The 19,402-nt window shown below is 41.4% G+C and overlaps 1 protein-coding gene across 1 annotated transcript; it reads right to left on the bottom strand.

Moving 5' to 3' along the window:
• Positions 1 to 310: 310 nt before the first annotated feature.
• On the bottom strand, positions 311 to 17,433 carry LOC138950850 (uncharacterized). Its single transcript, XM_070322566.1, has 7 exons — positions 16,902 to 17,433; positions 14,650 to 14,808; positions 13,747 to 14,010; positions 12,823 to 13,124; positions 11,763 to 11,960; positions 2,568 to 2,839; positions 311 to 724 (listed from the first exon to the last, which is right to left on the bottom strand). Exons 1-7 carry the CDS (start codon positions 17,079 to 17,081, stop codon positions 498 to 500), a joined length of 1,602 nt encoding a protein of 533 aa, XP_070178667.1. The 5' UTR covers positions 17,082 to 17,433; the 3' UTR covers positions 311 to 497.
• Positions 17,434 to 19,402: the final 1,969 nt, after the last annotated feature.

The raw sequence follows: 19,402 nt of genomic DNA, 5'->3' as shown, positions 1-19,402 counted from the left end.
GCTCAGTTGACGCAAGTTGAAAAACCCAAACAGTACAACCCAGGGCCGGATCTGGGGGGGGGGGGGGGTTCCTGGGGTTCCGGACCCCCCCCCCCCCCCCCTGGCCATCCAATGTACCTCTCAGAGAAAAAAAAATGTGGACTTTGGACCCCTGCCTTCAGTTGGAACCCCCCCCCCCCCTCAAACGAACTTGGTCCGGCCCTGCAACTGACACATGGCTTTATTAATTTGTTCGAGTTGACAAACTTATAATAACGAACACAAATTTGAAAAGTCACCGATACAAACCAAAGTTGAATAAAGCTAAATGTTACAGATTTTTTTTTAGTTCAGTTTTATCTTTTAATCCGACGGTGAAAGAATCAGATGACATGTGACAAATACAAGAAAGAAAATTTGAAACATGAACGATGATTGGCCTTCATCAAAAGGAGGTGACAAATATCCGAGACAAAACTCAATAGAAGCGAAATTTCATCAAACATATTCATTCATTTTCACTTTCCGATGAGACTATCGATATCATAGCCAAGAAACTGACGACAGGATTTCGCCATGCGACCGGAAAGTCTGGGGTTGGTGTCTGCAAAAGCCGAACTGACGGCCCCATATTGAAGAAGCGCGCGCCTGAGCTTGTCACGTGACACGCCACGGAACTGCACGAGCGCCACATGTTCCCCTGCCGGCCCGCTCAACATGGAGTACGTCATCCCGGAAAGAGGACCTGGGAACAGAAACAGTTTGCACACTCCCGAATTAGCCCCACGGATCAAAGAAACGTCACATTCCGACTGAACTGAAAAAAAATGCACATTGTAAATTTACAATGAGAGATGTGTGTGTGTGTGTGTGTGTGTGTGTGTGTGTGTGTGTGTCAGTGTGTGTGTGTGTGTGTCACTTTTGTGTGTGTGTGTGTGTGTGTGTGCGGGGGGGGGGGGGGGGTTATGAGGGGGGTATGCATGCGTGCATGCGGCGTGCCTGTCTGGAGTACTTTGGGTGCTTTAACTTGGTATGTTTTTGTTGGAATAATAGGCCGTGAAAAGTAGGATATGCGCCGAAATGGCTGCGATCTGCTGGCCGATGTGAATGCGTGACGTATTGTGTAAAAAAATTCCATCTCACACGGCATAAATAAATCCCTGCGCCTTGAATATTTGCGCGATATAAATTGCATAAAAAAAAATATAAAAAAAATCCCTGCGCTTAGAACTGTACCCACGGAATACGCGCGATATAAGCCTCATATTGATTGATTGATTGATTGTTGTTGTCGTATGTTGTTTGGTTGTCAGTTAAGAGCAGATGAACCGCACTTTTCCATCCATTGTAATTAATTGTATGGACAATAAATGATCTTATGTCTAATTATGTCTTATGAGGGTGACTCTCACAGTATATAGGTTGAAAACGACGTTAAACACTAAATAAAGAAAGAAAGAAAGAAACAGTATATGGGGCTAAATTGAGGTATTCTCAGTGCCAAACATGTGTGTGTGCGTGACTTAAGACCGAAGTAGTTATGTCAATAATTATAGTTCTTTTTTAACATGAACTGAATTATTTAAGCGATTTTTCAGTCTCAGTTTTGAGGCTTATTTTGCCCCTGAGATAAAGGCACACTCAGTCCTTCCCGCGTCAGTGAACAGTGCAGCTCACCATCTCATCTTGAGCGTATAAGAATGTCCATGTGTGCGATGTGTAAATGAGACATGGATGTGTTCATGTCTGAATGCGTAAGAACAATGCAAGGAAGGTCCAGAGAGGTATGTGGAAGGTGTTTCTATAACCTGCCCTGTTATATAGTGCTAAATGTTTTATGTAAAATCAATGTCTTGTTTGTACTATTGTTATGTACCACGCCTGAATTTCTCTATGAGATAATAAAGTATTCTTATTCTTATTCTTATTCTTATTCTTATTCTTATTCTTATTCTTATTCACATCTGTCACCCAAGCTTTTACACAGGACATGATACCCTTCTCCACTTGATCACATACCAAAATCAATTCAGCATTTGTGCTCTATATATATGCTAGTAGGAATTTTGTTGTTGAAATCAGTGTATCCCATGCAAAACGCCTGGACTAATACGCGAGGATCAAATATAATGTGAAAGAAAGGCACTGACATACGCACTGGAAGCTTAGTTAGTAAAACACCAGACTTATAATCCTTGGTTCTAGGGTTCGAATCGGACACGGATCAACTTTACGTGCAGACTAAGAGACGGTGTCCATGTCCCACCCACCCCTGTCACAACAGTGGCACGTTAAAGACCTCGGTCACTCTGTCAGAAGTGCAGGTGGCTGATTACACCTAAACACCCAAACACCTAGGTAGCGGCCCGAATTATGTTTTCAGCATTCGAATAATAAAGTATTGGAAATGCCGGCAAAACGAACGCACGCACATCATGCACACACGCGCACACCACACACACACTGACACACACACACACACGCGCACACCACACACACACACACACACCACACACACACACACACACACACACACACACACACACACACACACACACAACCCACAATGCAAAGGACAAACAAGTTACCTTGACTGAAAGTGTAGTATCCTCCGCGATTTTCATCCGGGATGCGGTTGACCCTGACATGCTTGTCGAACCCGTTTTTGGCAAGGTCACGGTCAAGGATCTCGAGCTGAGTAGGAAAGTCAAGGTCGTCTCTAACCATGAGGGCAACGTACATGTCATTAATGTAAGCCAGACTGGAGTGGTTGACGCGTGGGTTGAAAGCCGGCTCCCCTAACGTCCGTCCGTCTGTGTACAGAAGGGTTTCCACCACAAAGTTGTCAAAAAGGCTGAACCTGAATCATACGCATACAAAGTGTTCAACGTCACGTAACAACGGGAGCCTCTGGTACCTCCTGGTGCCAAATGTTACGTAAAATTACGGTCCCGGATCAGTAGCCATACAGGTTGTGTGGACGTTAAAAAAAAAAACACGTACAAAATAGTCCAGACAAGAGGTATACTAATTAATGTACTTTTCTTTTTTTTTACCTGCGCGTTTTTATAATGATATACGATACCCATACATTCACAGCTTGGTGGTGACTTTGCGAGTAATTTTCTACAGTTGATATGATGAAGTCACTAAGACAAAATTTGCCCTCGAAATTTCTGTTCAGTTTCTGAGGAGATTTGCAGAAGAAATGAGAGAGTTTATAAAATACGAGACCCAGTTATTATTCGCATTGTGAAGTCTCCGCGAACTTATTCATGCTTTTGATCAGTGTTACAGATGACACTTTTGAGGTAAGAAGACTGAGACGACGTCTTTGTTTTCCTTGTTTTGTCGGTGCCTTTTCTCATTAATTGGTTCCAAAACTGCTGCCCCATGCGGCAGGGAAAGGGTGGCCGAGTGGTAAAGTGCACTTGCCTCGGAAGCGAGAGGTTGCAAGTTCGACCCTGGGTCGATCGGGGGCGTAAGCAATTTTCTTCCCCCTTTCCTAGCCCAGGTGGTGGTGGGTTCAAGTGCTAGTCTTTTGGATGAGACGAAAAACCGAGGTCCCTTCGTGTACAATACATTGGCCGGGGTGTGCGCGTTAAAGATCCCACGATTGACAAAAGGGTCTTTCCTGGCAAACATGTATAGGCATAGGTGACAAATGTCCACCAAACACCCGTGTGAAAAGTAAATATTCGCCGTAATGGCTTGAGATGTACTGGCCGATGTGAATGCGTGATATATTGTGTAAAAAATTCCACCTCACACGGCAGAATTTAATATGTAAAGCGCTTAGAGAACGTCAAGCGCTATATAAATCTCCCATATGAACAAATCAGAAATAATGAGCGACGCTTTGCGTTTGGTGAGACTTGCCATGCGTTGCTCAGAATCACAATAGCCCGCTCAGAGAAAAGTCGCTCTGGATTGGTCTATGCAACGGGCTCACAACGAGGCAAATCGCTTCACGATGGCGACGAAGAAAGCACGATTGCTGCGAGATATGAAAAAAGTTGAACTTCTTAAACTAGTATCGGACGATTCGGTCAGTGAAATCGTCAAAGAGAACGTAGTCATGATGGAAAATTTAGCTGGGGTAGTCCCTAAAGCTTGAAAAGCGGTGGATTCCTCGGGTTACGTAAAAAAAAACCATGCCGAGAAGATCGCAACACGCTACACGGCATCGCAGTGTAAACACCGCCGCCATCTTGGATTACGCGGCGCGCGGTGGGCGAGCATATACCAAAGCCGCTCGCCGAGTGCTTCGCGAGCGCTTTCCTGCACTGCCCTAAGAACGGCTTTCTGTCATTCGCACTGCGGGCGACCCGTGGCGAACCGCTCTGGGCAACTCGTCTTTGGTCTCGTCTGAGTCTTCAAAAGGGTGTATTGAAGAGGAAAAGCAAAGACATATACATGCGGCTCTAGGTAGGACGTCAGCCGGGCTTCTACCAAAATAAACGGCAGACTGAATGCTTAATTCCTTGCTAATTCTAAAAGGTACAATTATCTAGAGGAAGAAAAAGCATGTCAAGTTGTATCAAGTGAAGCAGATTTGTGATCAAATGTGAAAGATTTTACCCCAACATTCGATTTATTTGAAAACACACCGAGTGTTTACGTACGTCCCTTGAATGAGAAGACGGATTTTGCGATGTAACAAATTTCTAAGTCAAAATACCTTTTACTAATCGCGAATTAGACTCCATGAGTGGAATACGGAGTCCAATAAATTTGATCAGAAGTAGGCCCTACTTTCGGGGGGCAGGGGGGGAGGGGGCGGGAGGGGGGAGGGTGAGTGAGTATGGAGTTGTAAGATCAACTAGGCCGGTGTAACGATGTCTTGGCCCCGTGGCCATATTACCCCCTCAATATATACTTAAGACTGAAATGTTGTTTCCTGGTAAAATTAAAGAAGTGAAATTATTTAAGGACGAAAAGCATGTAAGTTTCTTGCATGTGAAGAAAATTGGTGGTGAATGTAATAGATTTCACCCCAAAAATCGATTTCTTCGAAAACGTGTACCGAGTGGTTACGTCCCTTGAATGAGAAGGGAAACATTTTAGGATGAATCAAATTTCTAAGTCAAATACCAAAAAAATGGTTGTACAAATTTGGCCCCATGAATGTAAGGTACTCAAGGTCGCTCATCAGTACTATCGAAGGGTGTTTTTTGTGTGTTCAGTGTGGAGATTATACAACTACAAGATCAACAAGAAAAATGTTCATTCAAAATGAACAGGCGTCCATGTTATTTTGACAAAATGAATATTTTTGTTAAAGAAGCTGGCAAGCACACCCTTTCGAATATAGCGGAAGTAGTTTCGACCCTAAATGCTTAAGTACTTAGGCCTTAAGGCATATGTACTCGATGACTATACACGCTAATTGCTTTACCAACAGCTGGAGACAGACTAAATTAAGTTCCCTGCAAAATATTGTGGTCTAGGACCCCTTAAATGTTGAGATATTTGAATTTTCATTTTGATCTGGATCGTCCTATTTATAGATTTGGCAACACATGTAACGTTGATGCAAGGGAGAGAACACCGCGGCTTTGTTGACATCCTCACTTTTTCAGAGGCTAGAACAAGCTGTAATGCATGCATTATGGTCCGCGCATGGTGACGTATCGTCATTATAATGGTCTTATGGTGCGTTTGACATCGATTGTGGGCAAATTACACTTTGTAAACACGGGAGTGCGTTAGTATGCCTTTAAGTACGGGTTGATAGAATATTTTAAAGGCACAGTAAGCCTCCCGTAAACCATCACAGAGCTCCCCGAGCGTCTAAATACAGTACAAGCATACTTCCATTTGAACGCTCACCGAACGGGAACATCCTGGCTGCTTTCTGTCGAGCGTGAGACATTTTCCAAGAATTTATTTTCGTAGACTTGTTCCGTTAACAACAACGGCGCCTCGTTTTTGCGCTAGACCTAACTTTTAAAATCTAAATAATAAATTGACAGCTTGTTACACAAACATTCTTTAATCATAAAAGAATTCGTTTTTCATCAAGACAAGATCAGAACAATTCGAAGTTGTGAAAGATTAAAAAAAGAAAAGCCCGGAAGCAGGGTCACGCAAGGGTCGTAGCAGACGACGGCCGGTTTATCACTAGTGCAAATCGCCGTTCCTCTCAACAGTCAAAAGCCATCGCTAGAGTTCTTGTGAACCACAGCCGTTGTTTCGTGCATAAAAAAACGTGCTATTGTAGATAAGCTCACGTCGAGTCGCATTCAAATGACTAACTATGACGACTGCATTGTGAAAAGGGAAAACTGGATCACACGGGTTCACGATGGCTCAGGGGTAAGATAAACCACGCAAAAATAAATTCTTTGAAAATTGTTCGCTCTTTACGGAGGGCACCTAGGATGTTCTCAATTGGTGAGTGTTTAAATGAAAGGGTGTTTGTACTGTGTGTAAAAGCCTGACCGTATCTGTGATGGTTTACGGGAGGCTTACTCTGCCTTTAATGTAAGCAGAGATGTCTCTGATATAAGTGCAGTTTATTTTCAAAGTTTGGAGTCGTAGATCATTCTTTTTGGATGCAATGTGACTAGCATGTATCGGTGAAATTTGTTGTTTAATTCTGCAAGCAAATGTGTGTGCTGTTATTGCATTATTTACAAAAAACGAACAGAAAAAAACACTATTTTCGACTACTCACTGCGGAGCAGAGCGTGCAATATACGCTCTGCTACAGAGTTATCCCACGTGCGGTTAGATAGACGCTCATACATGTAAGTACAGTTTATTTTCTAGGTTTGGTATCGTAGATAATTTTTTTTGAATGCAATGTGAAAAACAGGTATTGATACAGTTTGTTGTATAATTTTGCAAGTGAATATTTGTTTATTGGCTGCATGTTTGACAAAAACGTTGTAAAATAAACACTTTTTCGTTGCTTTTATTGTTTGCTTTGATTGCAGCCAAACGACTTGCTCTACGGGGCTGAAAATAAAGTGGAAGACACTTTGAGATAAGGAATTGGATAGTCCATCATACGAGAAGGTGTAGAAATCTGCATGCTGGCAGCTTTAAAGTGTGACAGCGACATCAGAAAGCTCTAAAAGCTTTTTTTTTTTTAAATGCATGATTTTCATAGTTTGTCACTTTAGACAATTTTTGTAATAATTAATTTGATCGGAAAAAATAGTGTAATATACAAATAAGAAAATTTTTGAATCACATTTTTGCTATCCTTGATGAGAAGCGAGTTGAAATGTGCCTAAATAAAGTCACACCTTAACATTTTTTAGTTTTTGCCCACTAAGGCATTTGCAACATGAAATTTCAGTATTTTTTAAGTTTTTAACCCCCCCCCCCCCCCCCCCCCAAATGACATGTTTTAACAATTTGAAGTTTTTGTCTAAACATGAAATGACATTCTAAGATCTGAAAGCTTTTTTTTTTTTTTAATGCAACGTCATGAATAATATTTTCAATTTTTTGCATTAAAGAAGCTGGCAAGCACACCCTTTCGAATATAGCGGAAGTAGATTCGACCCTAAATGCTTAAGTACTTAGGCCTTAAACTGAAGTACGTGTTGACAGAATATTTTAATATAAGTGCAGTTTATATTTCAAAGTTTGGAGTCGTAGATCATTCTTTTTGGATGCAAAATGACTAACATGTATCAGTGAAATTTGTTGTTTAATTCTGCAAGCAAATGTGTGTGCTGTTATTGCATTATTTGAAAAAAACCGCACAGAAAAAACACTATTTTTGACGACTCACTGCAGTTATCCCAGGTGCGGTTAGATAGACGCGCATACATGTAAGTACAGTTTATTTTCTAGGTTTGGTATCGTAGATAATTTTTTTGGAATGCAATGTGACAAACATGTATTGATACAGTTTGTTGTATAATTTTGCAAGTGAATATTTGTTTATTGGCTGCATGTTTCACTAAAACGCAGTAAAATAAAAACTTTTTCGTTGCTTTTGTTGTTTCCTTTGATTGCAGCCAAATGACTGAAAATTAAGTGGAAGACACTTTGAGATATAAGGAATCGGATAGGCCATGACACGAGAAGGTGTAGAAATCTGCTTGCAGACAGCTTTAACATGACATCACATATTGATATATTTTTTAAGTTTTTGCATATTACCCCATCTTCAGATGCATCCTCTTGCACAAAAATAATGCAAGTTAAGGAGTTACGTCCATATGCGTAAAAAGTTAAGATGAATATATGGATCAACAATTACCTCCCCTACTTGCATTATATTTGGGCAAAGCTATAGGAATAGTGTAATGATATTTTAAAATAATTGTCACATTGCCTTAAACATTTGGATTTTGACATGGAGTATTTTACGTAATGTGTACATTTTAGACATGGCAACTGAAGGAAAAAAAAGTGGAGAAAAAAAACCTAACATTTTGTGGGACAAATTTTGTAAGTTGGGTGACGAAACCATGTAAACTTTTTCTTCACAACAGACAAAATTAAGAGGTTTTTCTTTTAACAAACACAAAGAAATATGTCTTTACCTTCGAACAAGCACAGAAAGTATGTGTTTTTGTTCATAAGACCATACATTTTGTTGTTGTGGAGATATGGATTCAACTGCAGAAAATGTGAAACTTTGCTAACAATTCCCATACCTGACATTTTAAAAGTCTAAAAAGTGCCTCCCACTAGCTTGTCACCAAATAAACAAAGTAGGTTGTAACAAAATTGCAGATTAATAAAAAAAATAGTTCAATCAATAGTATATGTCACACCTGACATTAAACTAGTAATTTCCATCACTATCCTTTTCAGGCATTAAAAATAGTTCAAAGCAGCTATAGCCCCACATGTAATCAATAGTATATGTCACACCTGACATTAAACTAGTAATTTCCATCACTATCCTTTTCAGGCATTAAAAATAGTTCAAAGCAGCTATAGCCCCACATGGAAGTAAGAGGCTCATTCACAAGCTAGTTAAAAGCTTTTCATTCTTTTTGTTTTTCTCAAAAGAAAGTTCATAGTATGACAACAGTATTCACAGCAGGCAGTTTTAAATCACGCAAGGGTCATTCTCAAGGTGTGTTCACGAAATACATTGTAATTTTAAACAGAGACAATTATCAGTTCACGCTTGAAGATGATTTTACTGACCAAGTTTTTCCCCATATATTTCATAACCCTGCAGGTGAAAATGGGAATACCAGCACAGAATGACTGTCAGTGAACATTTAATACCAACACTTCAAACTACATCACTCATCATAAAACAGAAGCTGTGACTTGGATTTAAATGAAAATCAAAAAGTGGAAAAACTCATACTCTGATAATTGTTGTCCAAGTGTTTCAAACTACATCACTCATCATAAAACAGAAGCTGTGACTTGGATTTAAATAAAAATCAACACGCGGAAAAACTCATACTCTGATAATTGTTGTCTAAGTGTTTGTGTGGTTAAAAAAACAAACGTACCTGATCCTGAATAAAATCAGAGCAACCCATATGATCATTAAAATGTAACCATTCACTGGTCCATAGGTATACTCTTTTCAAAAAGGAGATGGGTATGGAAGAGGCAGTGCTTCTGTTAGTGATTCAAAGTGCCAGACATCCCATCCTAGTGCTGTGAAATGGATATAAATTATATATATATTCAATATTTCATGGAAGCTTACTAATATTTGCATGCAAACATACTGTGACAGTACTAATACAGTAAAAGCATTATTGAGGGTGAACAGCCTGCTTTACTTGGTTTCAGTGAGGAGTAACAATACTAACAATAACAATAACATGCCTAAGTTGTGAAATGTAAGTACTTAACCCCCCCCCCCCCCCCCCCCCGCGCCCCCCCGGACACTGGCAAAATTCCAGCAGAATGTCCCCCACCTTCGCTGACGATTATCCACAGTTTATACAGGAAGTGTGCAGGTAGGTTGTCTGCCTCTGTGTCGGTTTTACCTCCGCGGTGTAGACGAAAAACTTTTCCACTTCTGCCACAGGGCGAAAAGTCTCGTTTTGGCACTTTAACTTGGCATATAACATCAAACATCACGTTAATCAACTGAATTGTGTGGCATTATACCTATGCGATTCATGTCACATTAGAAAAACTGCCGTAACGCAATAAAATTCCTGAGATGTTAGTATTATGCATAACACGGTAAAACATCGAGTTTTGGTGTCTGCGTTTTGGACGTTTTCGCTGGGATTACGGAGGGCTATTCACATCGTGTTAAACAAGTTGTCGCAGTGAGCAAAACACCAGATAACGTCTGGAATTATGACAAGTTATTGCAGTGACTTAAACTCGAAGTTAGCTGTTGGTTTTGATGTGTTTCACTGCGTTTTCGTCTTGCTTTTGTTTCATAATGTTGTTGCTGTTGTTGTTACTGTTGGGAGCTATACATCACATTTTTGTTCCCCCAAAAATTTATTCTTGATTAATATCAGGACGCAAACCATCCCCTTTACTTCACACACACACACACACACACACACACACACCCACACACAATCTACTCCTCAGTTTGCAGCGTGGCTTCGACAGTGAGTTTGCCCGTACCCAAGGGGAGTAACTCGACATAACTCAGCGCGCGGTCTACAGTAAATAGAAATCACCCGCTAGGTACACGCGCACTCAAGTTAACCTCTGCTTTGACCTGTGGCTGTGTGCCAAGAGAGAGCAGAACACACACGCCGTAGACCAAATAAATAGGTGCTTGATTTTGGTATTTTGATTTTACATAACATTAAACCTTTCTTGGGGTTCATGGTCATGGCAACAGCCATAATAATATTATATCATGTATAATATTACATTTCAGCATATGTGAATTACATGTCATCATAACAAACTGTCATACATTTTTATTCCTCATCATTCTGATTGATCACAACCAAACCTACTATCAGTGGACACATCCAAATGCAAGCGCCTGTTCTTGACAAATTGCCACAGTGACTGATCTAAAAATATAGGTCCTTTGCCGCCACGGACACTGTTTGGCCTGTAGGTAAAATGTACAATGTATTTTCTGATTTGTGCACAAAAGCTTTTTTTCTTTTTTTCTTTTTTTTAACATAACAATGTTTAATGTTACTGTATGTTTGAAAGACCATGGTCACATTTGTAAAACAAATGTTAAATTAAAAAATAAATAACATTTTGGTTCATGATTTTTTCCTACACCTCTGCTAAAACTAAGAAGTAAAAATGTCGGTATATAAGTCACTCAAATACTTCAAAGTATGAATGGTTAGAGTTTGTTGCGGTTGACCCTGCACAGTTCGACCTACGATGTTTTTGTTGAACAATTTTGTCAAAAAAAAAAACAAAAAAAAAGTAAGGGCAGTAACTCAAGACGTAAATGTGGCAGTGTCCCATAGGCAACCGCAGAGTTATCCTGTCCATAGGCAAGCGCTTACTTGATCCCAATTACTAGGCGTCTCCGGACGCCTAGAATGAGGCCGAGAATCGTGTAATATGACCACGGCGCCAAGATGTCATCGTCACACCGGCAGAATGCATTCCCCAATACATCCCCACGGCAGCAGCTGCTGCTCCAGGTAGCACTGGGTGGTAGGCTAGCCCCACAGCCCAGAGCCTGAAACTGGGCCCCAGGGCGAATCGCGAAAAGCAGTAGCTTGCCTACAAACCCACCTTTGTTTTTTATGTTCATAGGTACACTATCCACTTTATCTTACACTCTAGTGACCTTGGGCGCACCAACCAGTGAGGATAATTGCCCTGTATGGGGATTCCTTAAATACGAAGAAGAAGAGGTCGAAGAAGAAGATCTTCCTTACCTGTGGTCCAGCCTCATATTTCCCCTATTCGAGATGTCGGCCACTCCAATGTCTCGGGGTCTCACACGCAGATGTTCCGCGTCCAGCAACTCTTTTTGGAACAGCATGTACTGCACGTTATCTCCCCTGATGTTGGTGCCCTGCAGAGGGCGCTCCACTAGGTCCGCTCCGAGCATGTTGACGTAGAAATTCACGGACCTGCATGATGTCAAAGAGGAAATGAATTCCGAGATGGACTATTCAGTATTTATGTTACAGTAAATTCATCAAACCAGTCAATTTGTAAATTTACTGAAATTTTCAGTAAATTTGTAAATTTCCTGGGTGTCAAACTCAGTAAATTTGTAAATTTCCTGAATTTTTCAGTAAATTGGTAAATTTACGGAGTGAATTTACAAATTGACTGGTTTGATGAATTTACTGTAACATTTATAGCAGCGGAATATTATCAGTTAAGAGTCAGTGTTCAAGCAAAAGTAAAGGTTGAAATGAACACAATTGTAATTATTTCTACATTATGCTTGTTGGAAGAAGAAAAAAAATCATGTTGACGTAGATACTTATGCAGGGACCTGCCTTGTGACAAAGTAAGCATGAATTTAAAGTCGGTATTTATAATAGTGTAATCCAATTGGTGTAATAAAGCTAAAGTAAAGGTTGAAATACACAACTGTAATTTGTATGCGTTTAGAGAAAAAAATATATGTTGACGTAGAAATTCAGGGAGCTGCCTTAATTGTGACATAGTGGGAGTGAACTCATGAGTCGAATGTAGCTTTTAGCGGAAACAATATATTGTGAAATCCAATGTAGTGAATACTTGGCTTTGGTGAACTGACTTTGAATCCAAAGCATTTCATATTATAAGACAGCCCCCCCCCCACACACACACACACACACACAAACACACACACTTTCATAAGACCTTGGATTTTAAGCTCTTCTGTTCATATCGTCAATACTTTTATATCCCTCCTCTAATGACCTGGGTGGGTTGTTTTTTTTAGATTTGGGGAGGATTTGGGGACCCAAGAATATCGGCACTGTGGCACTAGCTTACCTCCACAAATCATCAGTCCTGGTGCCAAACTGCATCAGGCCGAACAGCTTGGCAGACAGGCCGACATCCTTCTTCCACTGGTTATCTTGGTAGTCATCAACAAACGCCGTGGAGATGGCGCCTCGCTTGCAGAAGTCGCGACCGAGGTTGTGCCGCGTCTGATTACGTATGCGGTACAGCTCGAGTTGCTCGCCCCTGGGCCCCTTGAAGTAGGCGAAAGAGAGGCCGGCGAAATCTCCGGTTTCAAAGGTCAGACCAAGATGGTTCTTGTCTACTGCTTGTCTCTGTGCTTCGCTGTGGACCTTGTGGAACATGACAAGTTTTGGAGTCAATCAGTTTCAACGAAGGGGTAAGAAAAAACTGTTTGTTGTCATTTCTGCCGTTTTCCGATCTTGGTGCTGCCGTCGTCATCTCATTGTCATCGTCAGCAACATAAACAAAATCGTCATTACTACATGTCATTGCCGTTATCTAGCTTTGTCTTCTCCAACATCATCATCATCATCATCATCATCATCATCATCATCATCATCGTCATCATCATCGTCATCATCATCATCATCATCATCATCATCATCATCATCATCATCATCATCATCCTCGTCGTCGTCACCACAACCATCCTCATCATTGTCGTCGTTGTTACGAATCCGATAGATGATCAATCGCCTTTACAGGCATTCGTGAGCCCAAGGTCAACAAGGCGAGACTCAAGCCGCTAGATTTATTGTCATAAAAATCCTTTGGGTACGTATGACTACTGTGTTATATCACTCAGTGCGTCTGACCTTCAACTCTCACCTGAATGGGCCTGTTAGCATTGACCTTGGGCAGGCCAAGGTTGCCATAACGAGGTTCCAGCTGACGTACGTATGACATTCGTTACTGAAAATCCTTCATTTTCCTCTGACCTTGAATTCTCACCTCTACAGGCCTGTTAACCTTGACCTGCGTCAGGCCAAGGTTGGCAGAGCGGTTTTCCAGCTGACGGATGTAGTCGTTGAAATCCACGTCATCCTGCACCCAGAAACACACGTGCGGAGCGGCGATGTAGGCGGGGCTTGTGCGGGTCTCGTGGGCCTGGAAGGCGGGGCTTAGTGAAGATGATGGACGTGCGATGTCGTAGCGTGGGACGAACTGAATCAGCTGAATGATTCCGTTGTCGAAGACTACCATCTCTCCTCGTACCTGTTTTATGTATAGATCATTTGAGGTACCTTGGTACTTGCTTTTTCCAACACTTATGTTCATAGGCTTGTATTTTTCGATCAATCGCTTTTTTAGTAAGGCCAACAAAAAAAAAATAGTCTGTTTACGGTAACCCGACCGACCCTATTTTTTTCGCGCGACCCTAGACTTTTTTTGGGGATTTGGGGGGAAAAAAAAAAAGCAAAATAACGTACAAATATGGTTTTATGGAAAAAAAGAAAAAAAAATCCCGACCTACCGACCCTATTTTTTTGGCCTATGTTACCGTAAACAGACCTTTTTTTTGGCCTAATAAGCGGTCCACTACCCTTTATCAAATGAAGTAATATGTTTCGTAAACGCGTATCAATAAGATCTTCATAAAGACTACTACGTTTAAGTGCATCCTCTTCCCTAGCCCTCAGTCAGCGGGAATCACGCGCGCCTGGGTCACCAGGTAACCACGTAAACGTTAGCGAACATCCGTAATTTGCACGTTGGAAAGGAATTAGCGTTTGAAAACAAGTGATATACATGTAGTAGTCATTATGAAGAAAATATTTACATGTAAGCCGCACACAATATTTTACGCGCAAAATCATAGTGGTCTAATTGTCTGCAATCGATCTTTACACTAACCTCGTGTGTACCCGAGGATCTGATGTCGGGTACCCCAAGAGTTCCAGGATCCACCCCTTTCTCCCGCGCCTCCAGCAGCTCACGCTGGAACATCAGCTCGTAGTGCGTGTTACCATGGTAACGAAAACTGAACTCTTTGGCTTGCATCCCTCCCAAGACCTGATAGGAAAAGTGAAGAAAAATGGATATTAGTGAACATCATTTGTTGTATGGAGGTTTGTTGCATTTACAGCAACACTATGATGCAGTGTAAGACTAAATCATTATTTCTCTGATACAGGATAAGAAGCTCAATGAGAGAGAGAGAGAGAGAGAGAGAGAGAGAGAGAGAGAGAGAGAGAGAGAGAGAGAGAGAGAGAGAGAGAGAGAGAGAGAGAGGGGGGGAGGGAGAGAGAGAAAGGGAGAGAGAGAGAGAGAGAAAGGGAGAGAGAGAGAGAGAGAGAAAGGGAGAGAGAGAGAGAGAGAGAAAGGGAGAGAGAGAGAGAGAGAGAGAGAGAGAGAAAGGGAGAGAGAGAGAGAGAAAGAGAGAGAGAGAGAAAGGGAGAGAGAGAGAGAGAGAGAGAGAAAGAGAGACAGACAGACAGACAGACAGACAGACAGACAGACAGACAGAGACAGATGAAAGGAGATCGCCAAATCGAGTGGGTGGTGGTGTATTTAGTCACATGACTTTTTCGCTGCACACTAGGCCTCAATTCCGATTGATTAGTCTGAGCCATTTAATTAGTCACTCACTAAATCGAACCTTAAACCAACAAGCCACGTTTGTAATTTGTAAACACAAATCGAGTCAACTCACTCTCACAATACTTTTCAGGACTATTTGAGGATTATATATTTTCAGTTGTATCACAGGAGCTTGGGCCAAAAAGAAAAATATGTCTGTTTCCGGTAACCCGACCGACCCTATTTTTAAGCGCCGACCCTAAATGGGTTTTTCGCTTCTCGCACACACACCAAAAAAAAAATTTTTTTTCAAAAATTAAAAAAATGAAGTCAAGTATACTTTATTTAGTTTCAATAAATTATCTAGGTCAAAAACATGTGGCTAAATAATTGTAAGTAAACTAAGGAAGCGTTTAAAAAAACACACGTAAAAAGACGTTAACAAAACGTAAGAAAAAGATTTTTTTAAAAATTAAATAAAAAATTTAAAAAAAGACCGACCGACCCTATTTTTTTTCGGCGATGTTACCGGAAACAGACATATATATTTTTCTTTTTTGGCCTTGTATCATAGCGCCGCGCTCGAGTATTATCCTCCATCCTTACTGTATCTTAGTGAATAGTAGTAGTAATGATACAGTAAGGATGGATGAGTAAATAATAATCGACCGGCGCTATAAGGCAAGCTCCTGTGGTTGTTTTCACTGAAAGCAGCAACAGGAGAACACATCACTTTGTATGGGATTTGTGTTTGTGTAAGATAAGCAAAATAGCGTTGGCTGGCCCTAATACGGTGCCAAAATATTGTTTTGTGCTTCTCTCTTTTGTGTGTTGATTTGATTCCCTTTACCTGTCCGTTTACTCATTCATCCATCCATCCATCCATCCATCCAGCTTCTTCTTTTTCTTCTTCTGCGTTCGTGGGCTGAAACTCCTACGTACACTCGGTGGTTTTTACATTTAGTCAAGTTTTGACTAAATGTTTTAACATTTAGGGGGAATCGAGACGAGGGTCGTGGTGTGTGTGTGTGTGTGTGTGTGTGTGTGTGTGTGTGTGTGTGTGTGTGTGTGTGTGTCCGTTCCTGATTCCAAAAACATATAGATATGATATGTTTGGATTAAAAACACGTTCAGAGAGTTAAAAAGAATAGAGATATAGAAAAGCGGGCTATCCTCCTCAGCGCAACCGCTACCGCGCTTTTCTGTATTGTAAATTTCACTGCCTTTGCCACGAGCGGTGGACAAGTGTTTTTTTATGAGTATATGACAGTTTTTACCCCGCCATTTAGGCAGCCATATGCCGCTTTCGGAGGAATGCATGCTTGGTATTTTCGTGTTTCTATAACCCACCTAACTCTGACATGGATTACAGGATCTTTTCCGTGCTTGTGCTTGCGTGTACACATGTAGGTCTGCACAAGTGTTCACCTGGGAGATCGGAAAAATCTCCACCCTTAACTCACCAGGCGGTAGCGGCCGGGATTTGAACTCACGACCTTCCAATCAAGAGGCCGATGTCTTATCCACAAGGCCACTGCGCCCATTCATTCACTGATTCCCCCATCCATCCAGCTATCCAAAGTCACCTGAGTGTAGAACTTGAGAGATGCGTCGAGATCGTCAGTGGTTATCGAGATGAAGGCAATGTTCGAAGGTCCACCATTGCTGCCTCCGTGACCCGTGCAGTTTACGCTCCGCACTGACGTCATCAGCGACGTCAATAGGCACCACGTCACGAAGACATTCATGTACCTCGTACAACTCATTTTGTATTTTCGGTGATGGCCGGAAGACTGTTTTTTGTGAACTAAGAAAGTGAATGACAATCTTTTCCTTTTTTGTCCAAACTTCACTGACCTGTGTCTCACTGATTATGTGTAATCAGTGTTCTGTCAACACTTAGAAAGCAGTCTCGCAGTACGAGACGACAAAACGTTTAGTTTCTGAACTTACTGATCGACCTATTTTATGATAATTGTGACTGGTACATGTAGTAAACCTTACAGCACACATAAAATAAAACGTCCACTTGACTCACTAAAATGAAGTCCTCAGTGGATAGATGGGACACAAATGTTCAGTCAAGTGCTCACGTTCTGTTTTCTGCAAATCTTCATGAGAAATCGAGTTCAGGCTTTAAGACACTGACATTTTTGTAGAAAGTAAGACAGGTCACCATGACTGGCAAAGTACATAGATAAAGCTTCCATATTATGCAAGAATCATACTGAGTTTAACAACTGTAGCCGTCTCCTGATAAGCCAAGTGTAACAGTGCAATTCAGTTGGAATAAGTCTGTGACATATTGGCCTTTTTTGTGTGTGACACGGTGATTTTTTTTAAAGGCAGAGAGAGAGAGAGAGAGAGAGAGAGAGAGAGAGAGAGAGAGAGAGAGAGAGAGTGAGAGAGAGAGTGAGAGAGAGAGAGAGAGAGAGAGAGAGAGAGACAGACAGACAGACAGACAGAGAGACAGAGACAGAGAGAGACAGACAGACAGACAGAGAGACAGAGAGAGACAGAGAGAGAGAGACAGAGAGAGAGACAGACAGACAGACAGAGACAGACAGACATAGAGACAGAGACAGACGCACGGACACCGTGAGACAGACAGACAGATGATAGACACTGAGACTGAGAGACTGAGAGACTGACAGACTGACAGAGACAGACATAGACAGAGACAGAGACAGACAGACATAGAGACAGAGACAGACGCACGGACACCGTGAGACAGACAGACAGATGATAGACACTGAGACTGAGAGACTGAGAGACTGACAGACTGACAGAGATCGGTAGACAGATTGACAAACAGACAGACAGACAGACAGACACACACACACACACACACACACACACACACACACACACACACACACACACACACGCACACAGCCTCGAATCAAAATGGGAGGGTGGGTTAGGAAATAACAGACAAACACGGACGTGACACACTCGGATCAGCAGACAGACAGACAGACAGACAGACAGAGAGACGACACATACATACACACACACAGAATCCTAATGGGAGGGATGGGTGGTTTTTCTAATCGTCTGACATTTGATGTTCTCGTTGTAGTTCATGACACACCTAATTTACATCATATATAGTGTGTTGAAACAAGTGTGACAAAATCAGACACATTCATCGGACAGACTTCATGATACAGAATTGTGAATATGATGTCATGCCAAAAATCTGATAAACGAGAGTAGGGTAATTAAATGGGGTGGCTGTCCAATCATTGATAACCCCAGGACCTATTTTAAAAGGGATAAGAAGCCCTGGTTTACGGTTTGTTGTGACTCGATGATGTGTTTGTATTTGAAATATTGTAACGTGTCTTTCCGATGTGGCTGGAAATAGCGTAATTCATTTTATGACGTTTTCGTAGATTAAAATTATATCTGTTTCTCGAACTGCATCAACATATTTCCGGGAGTATCTGCTCGATTTTAACCAAAAAATGACACAAATGCCGCGCACAGTCCACACAATCACATACACAAACAAATTTAAAAAATTTAAACGTGTCATTTTTGCACCGACATTCTGAAAATGGCATCAGATGAGGTAAAAGTGATCGGACTCTGAAAGATACTATGTTGAGTGATATTCTTCTTCTTCTTCTTCTTCTTCTTCTTCTTCTTCTGCGTTCAGCTTTGCTAAATTGTCAGACGGTCTGCAGGACGAAGTCCGCTGTCCGACGCAGCAACGCTGCCGATCCCCAGAGCTTCTCGTGGGCATGGTGGGTCTCGACTGGACTGGGCCACGTCTCGTGTCTCAGAGAGCTGAAGGAGGGGGTTGTTACTCTTGCACCGGGCTGGAACCATTCTCACTCTGGCACCACCACTATCACTCTGGCACCACCACAATCACTCTGGCACCGGTCTGTGACGACGAAGGCCGGACTTTGGTATTGCATTTCAGCTTGGTGGCTTAAAATTAATTAATGACTTTGCCGGTCATTAAAAATTAAAAAAAATGTAATAATTTTTTTGTTTATACAAAACGATTCAAATTTACGTTTATCTTATTCTACATCATTTCCTGATTCCAAAAACATATAAATATGTTATATTT

Source organism: Littorina saxatilis, linkage group LG16, assembly GCF_037325665.1.
Source record: "Littorina saxatilis isolate snail1 linkage group LG16, US_GU_Lsax_2.0, whole genome shotgun sequence".
Taxonomy (NCBI): Eukaryota; Metazoa; Mollusca; class Gastropoda; order Littorinimorpha; family Littorinidae; genus Littorina; species Littorina saxatilis.
The sequence above is the reverse complement of the archived record's forward strand: the minus strand, read 5'-3'. Positions and strand labels throughout refer to the sequence as shown.